Source organism: Juglans regia, chromosome 4 (genome assembly GCF_001411555.2).
Source record: "Juglans regia cultivar Chandler chromosome 4, Walnut 2.0, whole genome shotgun sequence".
NCBI classification, from domain to species: domain Eukaryota; kingdom Viridiplantae; phylum Streptophyta; class Magnoliopsida; order Fagales; family Juglandaceae; genus Juglans; species Juglans regia.
Window position 1 is genome coordinate 28,666,768 of NC_049904.1, and position 8,553 is coordinate 28,675,320.

General features: G+C 38.1%; 2 protein-coding genes across 4 annotated transcripts; one reads left to right on the plus strand and one right to left on the minus strand.

Annotated features, from left to right (window-relative positions):
* Positions 1 to 399: 399 nt before the first annotated feature.
* On the minus strand, positions 400 to 3,918 carry LOC109020966 (probable arabinosyltransferase ARAD1). Its single transcript, XM_019003503.2, has 3 exons — positions 2,766 to 3,918; positions 1,971 to 2,336; positions 400 to 1,010 (listed from the first exon to the last, which is right to left on the minus strand). The coding sequence occupies exons 1-3, from the start codon at positions 3,738 to 3,740 to the stop codon at positions 804 to 806; spliced, it is 1,548 nt and encodes a 515-aa protein (XP_018859048.1). The 5' UTR covers positions 3,741 to 3,918; the 3' UTR covers positions 400 to 803.
* Positions 3,919 to 5,956: 2,038 nt separating this feature from the next.
* On the plus strand, positions 5,957 to 8,522 carry LOC109020967. Of its 3 annotated transcripts, none has more exons than XM_019003506.2 (3): positions 5,957 to 6,093; positions 7,123 to 7,428; positions 8,095 to 8,522. In XM_019003506.2, exon 2 carries the CDS (start codon positions 7,126 to 7,128, stop codon positions 7,402 to 7,404), a length of 279 nt encoding a protein of 92 aa, XP_018859051.1. In that variant the 5' UTR covers positions 5,957 to 6,093; positions 7,123 to 7,125; the 3' UTR covers positions 7,405 to 7,428; positions 8,095 to 8,522. The 3 variants fall into 3 exon arrangements, with proteins under 3 accessions (XP_018859051.1, XP_018859049.1, XP_018859050.1); XM_019003504.2 differs by having other exon boundaries at positions 5,958 to 6,093; positions 7,110 to 7,428; XM_019003505.2 differs by having other exon boundaries at positions 5,958 to 6,093; positions 7,126 to 7,428.
* The last annotated feature ends 31 nt before the right edge of the window (positions 8,523 to 8,553 follow it).

Below are 8,553 nucleotides of genomic sequence, written 5' to 3' on the forward strand. Positions count from 1 at the left end.
ATTCTAGAGACTCAAACTGGGTGTCCTTATCCATCATTTCTTGTACAGCAACTATTGGATGAGTTCCACAAACTACCCAAATAATAGAAGCTTTAAAAATGAATATTTGAAGAAAATGCCACCAAATATAGACAAGAGAGCTCGAAACTCATGCCGGGGGGTCCTCTCCGATGGCCACTATCCCTCATTTGGTTACATTTGAAATTAAAACATTGGGAAGCTTTACTTTTCTCATACAACTAGTACATCTGATAAAATAGCATTTCCTTAAACCATTCATTACCAAAAACAACTTAGAAAACTGATATCTTTCTTAAAATGGGGGGATACTCGTTGGGTTCAGTCTGCCCACACCAAAGAGTAGTAATACATAAAAGACGCAAGATAAATGGGAACGACTTGAAAAGCAAAAAGGAGGCATTAAACTCACCATTGAAGCAATAAAAGAATCGATGACTGCAGAGATCTTTTATTCTTTGATATGTACAAATGAATCTCAATTTCCAGTACAAGTACAATCTACCGCCAGCCGAGTCTGTCCTTCAATAGCCAAGAAAGTATTTACAACAAAGCATGTGCCACAAGCACTTGTATGGCAAGCTCCCCGTAACCCCAAAAAAGTGGGGAAGGAAATATGGGTACAACTATCAGTTTCAGGGATAGGAGATAAATTTATGCAGAAACTATTCCTCAATGTTTCCGAGAAAACAGAAGAATCCTTCATGCTTATATCTGATAACAACTGTACCACTTCTCTAGGTATATGTTCTAATACCATCGATTAAAGGCTAAGAAAAATTTGATTATAGCAGCCGAAGTGGTTTCAAGGTGGTGACTACCCCCGACTCGTTTGAACAAAGGCAAGAGCATTCTGGTTCAGTTAATTCCCTCTTAACAAGCCGTTTCTCTCGATTAATCATCAATTTGACTAAGGGTAGCTTCTGTGAGACTTGGTGCCAAATTTCATTCACAGTTCCGTTCTGTTCTTCATATTGGAAGTAATGCTTTATCTGAATAGAATAATTAAAATTAAAATATTTGAATTCTGAAAGCTAAGGTTAATTACATACCATTTTAACTGATGAAAACAAATGGAATGGCTGGGGAAAAAACGATGCTGTTTCAAAGCACAAATGCACAAAATACAAAATTTCAATATCAAAGTTGCATTTAGCTGTAATCTTCATCTTATAATATTGCAATAACCATCAAAACTGTAAGAACAAATTTGACAAACCTAGTGTCATAGTTCCAAGTGTGGTAGGTAAACCACCAAATCTTCCTTCAATTTCTCACTTTTCCCCATAGTGTGGCTAATTAATTGCATTGAAAAACTTTAAAGGGATTTCTTGTGGGGGCATTTGGCGGTGAGTTCAAGTTCTATTTAGGACCTGTTTGGGAAGTGAGATAATCTAATCTCATCTTAAAACTTCTCATAATTTTCTTCCCAAACATCACTCAAACACAAATACTTTTTTTTTTTTTTTTTTATAAGTCACTCAAACACAAATACTTTTCAATTTCAAATTTTCAAATTTTCAACTTTTTCATCTAATCATTACAATTTTCTCAAATTTCTAAACAAAATACAAAAAACAATACTACCTTTTCAAATTTCAAAACAAAAATTATATTAAAAAATAATATTCTAACAATATTTTAACTTTATAATATTTTTATTCAACTTTTTTTCTCTCATTTCCCAACACCCAATAAAACATCTTAACTCAAACCATTTCACTACTATTTAAAAACTATTTCACTACTATTTACAAAATTATCATCTCATCTCACTTTCCAAACAGCCCTTAGTTAGCTGGTCTAAGATTTGTATCCCTATTTCTTCAAGAGGGTGGGAGAAACCTAATGTTGTTCAAAATATCAAAATAGCTCTTTTGGGTAAGAGGTGATTGAGAATTATATATTAAAGAGAACATGCGGAATATGAAAAATATGCAAATGGTACTAACCTCTTTCAGCTCTTTCTGAAATTGCAGAAGCCTCTTGGTGGTTACCGCTCTCAGCATTGAAACTAAGAATCCTGGTTTAAGAGCAGACGTGGAATCTACAAATATTCCAATCTTTGTATAGTCTATAACATCTTCAAAAGGTAATACAATACTATCACTGATTATAACTGGGATACACAAGCTAACTATAGAATCAAAGAGTCGGCAAGCTGATGGAGTATCACCCGCAGGATTCAAACAGAACTTAGATGTATGCATCCCTTGTGAAGCAGCGCGTCGATTCTCTCTGGATTGTGTTCCATGTCTTATTATGACATCTCCTTCTTTTTCAAGTACTTGGAAAAGTAAATCACGAATTTTTCCTCCCTATATATACAAAAGAAGACATAATATCAGAAGATAAGGGAATTAGAAAATAATCCCACTCATGAAATTATTTTTCTAGTAACCAAGCATATGCAAATATCTGCATCAAAGCATATACAAATATCTCTATCGCAATATAATGTGTCCGGTTAATATAGATGGTTATGGCATTAAGCCAATTATCCAGATTTGACCATCAGCAATCAACAACTGTTACTGCAGAACTCATGGCCCATGCTAAACCGATAGAAAAAGGATCTGTTAACAAAAAGAAGATGCCAGTCGTCAACAGGGAGACTATCAATCATCTAGATAGCCACTTCTGTTGACGATGCAACACATCGACCCAGCCGGTACAAAATCAACAATAATCACAACATAAACGCCAAAAAAAGAAAAAAAAACAACAGAACTAATCTATTGCATTACCTCTTTGCGATACCGTGCCCCCATGAAGAACAACAGCGTCTTCCGATTCCCTACACCCACATCGCCATTAAAGGTATTAATCCGGTGCGAGTACGGTAAGATCACGTCCTTGACCAACGATGCTTGATCCGGTCTCAACCGCCCGAAATCCGAAACTAACAGAATGCTATTCTTAATCCTATCAATCACTTTGTATAAAGCGTTTGGGTCCTGAGCTATGATCACGTGATCCCGCCCATTGTTTCTCTTCCAGTACTCCTGCTCCTCCAGCCACTCCAACAAAGCCTCCTGTGTCTCCTCGTCGCTGTACAATACCTGGCCCTGGTCCTGACTCGACCCAGATGCCCGGATCGGGTTCACGATCAGGCTCAAGGACGAGAAGAACGACACGTAGAACAGATCCGCTTCGTCCGGATCCAAAACCCTGACAACGGGCGATCCGATCCTCTCAGAATCGGGTCGCATCAGATCCGAGAACAAGTACCACTCCCCCATGTGCTGATGGCCAGGGTACTTGAGCAGTGTCACGTCATCGACGGGTCGACCACCACGGGCGATGGAATGGTGCTCGACGACGCCGTGCGTGAACCTCCTGGGCAGATCGTAGAGGTAGATTTTCACACGCGGAGCTGATTCACCTGGAAGTTTCTCCGGATTATCTCGGGAAAGTTCGAGCTCCCGAGAAAATTCATTGATGGCTGCAGCTGAATTCGCGAAGCTGAAGGGGAGTGTAGCCTCAAGCTTGGAGGAGGAAGAAGAGTTAGCAGGACTGAGGAAGGTGCTGATCAAGGCATAGACGATGAGAATGATGAGGATGGTAGCGAGGGTTTGCTTGAGCAGCAAGGATTTCCGCGCCATTGTAAAAACCAGGTTTTGAGTTAGGGTTAGGGTATGGGCTTGAGTTAGAAAGGCAGTGGAAGAGTGAGGAGGTGGGGAAATGGGTTTGGATCTCTTGGCTTTCGACCGTTCGCTCATGGGGATCGAGGGAGGGTACGGCCTTAAAAGAGCAAAAGTGGAATTGCAAAGCTTTCTAATAAGATGGGTAGGGAGACGTTTTAGCTATTTGGAAACATCAACAAAAGCATATTGAGTAGAGATTTTCTCCACAAAGCATCGTTTAAATCCAAAAATAAAATAGACATATAAAATGAAAACGTAGGGATTAATTAATCAAAACTTCCTTTATTGAATTTGCTTTCATTGTTGATTGATGATTGATGTTGGTACCTATATATATATATATATATAATAGAGATGTTGATTGATGAAAATAGACCAAGACAATGACATTTTTTTTAATTTCGTATATTCATTAATATGGGTATCAATATCATATTTGTGAGGATAATGGTTTTTTTTTTAAATATATAATAATAAAAATACTCTATTTATTGTACTTTTAAAAATATGAGTTATTGGTTAAACCAGGGGTGGGAGTGGGGGCCCGCCCCCCACTACCCCGGCCCCTTCCGCCCCTCCATGCATGAAGGACCCCTGGCAGGGGGCGGGCTGACCTTAACGGGGCCTCGCCCTGCACTCCGCTTCGCATTCTCCCATATTTTTAATAAAAAATATTATTATTTATATTTATATAAATATAATGTACATATATATATATATATACAATTTGTTAAAAACTTGAGTTCAAGTTAATGGATTACTTTGACCTTCTAGACCAACTTTTATATAGGAGGTTAAGGTAATACAATAGTCATTATTAAGCAATGCGAGACTTAACCAAAATACAACTCTAATGAGTATATATTTTTTTAATAAAATTTATAATTATATTATATTATAATTTAGGTCTAAAAAAATTTTAGACAAAAAAAAATATAGATCCAATGAATCACTGGATTAAACAGAAGGCGGGGCGGGGTAGAGTCCGGTTTCAACCCCATCCCCCATACCGGGGCAGGGGGCAGGGTTGAAAACCCTTCCCCCCACATGGTGGGGGGCGGGTAGCACCCCTAGTTTAAACCATATCTCTTTCTAATCTGGTTTTCGTCAAGGAAGCCTCTTCCCTCTCATTCTTTTCTTCCTTCATTCACTCACCTTGTCTATTAATGTTTTTTTTTCTTTTTTTTTTTTTTACTTTTATTTTGCTTTCTTCAAAAAAGACAGATCTACAATTTTCTGATAACTATCGAGAGACACGCACGATACAAATAGACTCGCAGGTCGAAAATCGTAAGGAAAGTGCTGGTTTTGCAAAAATCACCATGTGTGGTTCTCACGGGCCTCCCACATCTGTGTGTGGTCTTCACACACTACCCCTTCCGGCAACCCTTATTGACACGTGCCGAATTACCGGACTCGCCACCATTAGACCTTTTAAATATAACATTTGTGGATGAAAAAAGACAAGTGTGTTGCCTTCAAGGGCTGTCACAAATTTTGAAGTCTACCAAAGTTGGTCCAAACTGTAATCCGTCATTTTTCTCATCTATCTTATTGCTTTCCTTTTTAGTTTCCTTATTGTTAATTAAAATAAAAAAAGAGTTCGTCTCTCGAATGTTTGTATGTAGAGGTTGAGTCATCTCTTTCTATGAAGTGTGATGTTGAGTCTCTATTTAGGCAGAGAGTATTGTCTATTGGATGTTTGTTTGTAGAGAATATCAACAATAATGAAGACCAGACCAGTCACAAAAGGAAATAGTATACTGGTGGAGTTTCAAATGCATTATTTTAGTTTACGATGTCACGTTTGATATGAAGATATCCTATAATGTATTTGATCATGAATGTAAGTTTCTTTTATGAATGAATTATGACAGTTTTCCTTTAAAAAAAAAAGAATATGAGTTATTATATTTTCAAGTCGATATGCAGACACTATCTACGTCACTTAAATAGTAAAATTTCATTTGTAAAATTTAAAATTTAAAATTTATCTTTAAAATCAAGTTATGTTATATAAATATCTCCTTAATTGTGTATGTATACCCTTGATAATAGAAGTTTTCAAAAATATTGGAATAATATGGTAGACATGGAGAATTACTATGCATAGTAAAGGTGTCCTCTTGAATTGAAGTTTCACTTATTGCATGGTCAACAATGGCCTCAAACTTAAATTATGATTGTTTAGGCTTACGAAATTACGAAACTAGGCTAGACTCCCCAAAGGCCTAAGAAAGCCCGAGGCAAGGCTAATAAAGACATTTCGAATACAAGATGTAATCTTGTTTTCGTAGGTGTCGGATGGAATCCGGCCAGCACACCATTTGGTAATCGCCTCCGTTCGAGCCCAGAAAGTGAAACCTTCCTTCCCTCTTTTCCAAAGCAAAGATCCTAATCTTCCACACACAAACACCAGCGACCCCAAGTAAGTATATTGCTTTTCGCTTTGACGTAAGCGGTAACCCGATCGTATTCTTGATTCGCATTTCCAATTCGATTTCCTTTCATCTTCATAAAACAAGCATTACGTTACGTTAGGGTTTCTGCGTTTATTTTGTATCGTAGTTTATTTTTTCGCGTGGCATCTATTGGCTGGGCGAGCTATTGATATCTGTAATTATTTCCCCTCTTTTTTGTTACTGAGAAATCTGTAGAAATTGGATTTGAAAGGAAACGAACAATAGGAAAGAACATTGCTTTGGAAATGAAGGGATATCCAAAATATGTAATTAGGGAACCAATGAACATGGTTTTTTGGAATACATTTTCAAGTTTAATAGAAGGGTTAGAATTGGGACTATGAGTGTGGCTGTTATGAACCCACTAGGTAGAACTCACCCTTGAAAACTAGCTTACAAGGGAAGGGTGCCTAGGAGCTTATAAACCATCAACTAATCTCATACTTAGTCAATGTGGGATCGTAACAACCACCACGCTCCGCAACCGACGTCCACGGCGGTCCCGGCGCTCACACGGGCTGGCTGTGCGCTAGGTCTTTTCCTAGCTCCGGGCGAACACTGCCATGCCGGCATCACCCCCCGTGCCGCACGATTGCAACCGTCGCAACATGGTCTTAGATGTGGGGTGGCTCTGATACCATTTGTTATGAACCCACTAGGTAGAACTCACCCTTGAAAACTAGCTTACAAGGGAAGGGTGCCTAGGAGCTTATAAACCATCAACTAATCCCATACTTAGTCAATGTGGGATCGTAACAGTGGCGTTAAGTCTTATCGAGGTCAATATTATTCTGGGAAATTTTGAGGTTTCTACCACTTGGTTTGGCTTGAAACGCCCATAGTGATTTTATGATTTCATAAATTTTTTAATTAAACCCAATGAGGCCTAGCTCTTCTTTGTTTGCGAATGGTTCTTTCCCTTTTCTTTGATGGAAAATCTCTCCCTTAAAAGTCTTCTTAGCTAAAAAGTAAGGTTATTTAGGGTCCCTGCATAGCAGATGGCATTGAGGAACTTCTACAATGAGATCAAGGGACTGAAAGTAAAGGAACTGCCCAACCATGTGAAGCCGATGCTCTCCATCAACTATCTGAAGAGTGCAATACAGAGAGGGCTGGACAACTATCATGCCAAGTACATCCAAACCAGCTCCATCGATCCACTCTACCATGTCTGTTTTGGTGGGATGATATTCTCCTACCTGGTTGCACTCCCTGAGGAACGACGCCACCTTGAGCACCAGCAGCATGCTAAGGAGCACGGCCATGGAAGTCATTGATGATCAGTCAGTCAGTTATTGCAGGTGTATGCTCAAATGAGTAATTTTATTTTTCTTTTTAATTATTATCATGGATGATTCTGATTTTCGATTGATGCAAGTATTTGATTGATGGTTTTGTTTTACTTCTTGATTTGGTTGGTAGGTTTGCTGGCTTTAATGTCCATCTTTTGTGGGTTGTACAAGGTTTCAGTATTAGATGGATGCGTATGTTTGAAGTAATAATTTATTTTTTCTTGTTTCATTGATTTGATCCATGGGTTCTGTTTTCAGCATCATGCTGTTTTAATAGGTCTAGGATGTCTACATGTTCGATTGATGTTAGTTATTCTAATGGTTCTGAAATCTTATAGATTTTGTTCAACATTTTGCCTCTATCAGGCGATGGTTTTAAAGAGAATTGTGATGTTTGGTTGGTTTGATATAAGATATTGTTGGTGAGATATCATGATATTAGGTGTGTATGTCGTTCGATGTAATCTTTGATTCTTTTTGTTCCTTTAATTGGTGGTTTTGAATCTGTAAATGTTGAATGTCGAGGTTTTAGAGAATCTCATTTAGTGTTGTGTATGCCTCTCTTTCTTTTTTCCATGTAAATGCATATCGGACGGGTAAGATTGATGACTGAGTAATGTTTTGGCCCAGCACTAAATGTAGGTGCCTAATACTCTCTGTTTCTTCGGTTTGCAGGTTCCCATTTGTCGATTGGGTGACAATTGAAATGCGTACTGGTCTTCAGTTTTGGGATCTTGAAAATGTTAAGAGATGCTGTCTTTTTAATTGCTTTTTTCAGCATGAAGTGATGCAATAAAATCTTCATAAACACTATGCACTGTACTTTTGTTTTGAGATTGTCGAATGAATTGTTGCCGAGTCCTGTTGAAGAGCGGATGTTGTTTTTGGCTTCTGTCGTTACTGGTGATGTGAGTCTCAATTACCAAAGATGTTAGAAACTTATCAGTTACAGCAACGATAGGTTGCCAAGGTGACTGGTACGGTGCACCTGATGAACGCAAAAAATGAAGTATGACCAATTTGTAGCTTTATCATCTTTCCAACTTTATAAAGAGTCTGAAATATTTGGAACCGTATTTACTTGAATTCGGAAGCTCCAAATATGTGCCATGTTCTGGTGTATTTCAATATCGT

Coding starts and splice junctions, on each gene's coding strand:
- LOC109020966 (XM_019003503.2), bottom strand. CDS start 3,740: ATGAGCGAACGGTCGAAAGCCAAGAGATCCAAACCCATTTCCCCACCT. Junction 2,337..2,765: donor GGGCACGGTATCGCAAAGAG/GTAATGCAATAG, acceptor TTGTATATATAG/GGAGGAAAAATTCGTGATTT. Junction 1,011..1,970: donor TTCAGAAAGAGCTGAAAGAG/GTTAGTACCATT, acceptor TATTCTATTCAG/ATAAAGCATTACTTCCAATA.
- LOC109020967 (XM_019003506.2), top strand. CDS start 7,126: ATGGCATTGAGGAACTTCTACAATGAGATCAAGGGACTGAAAGTAAAG.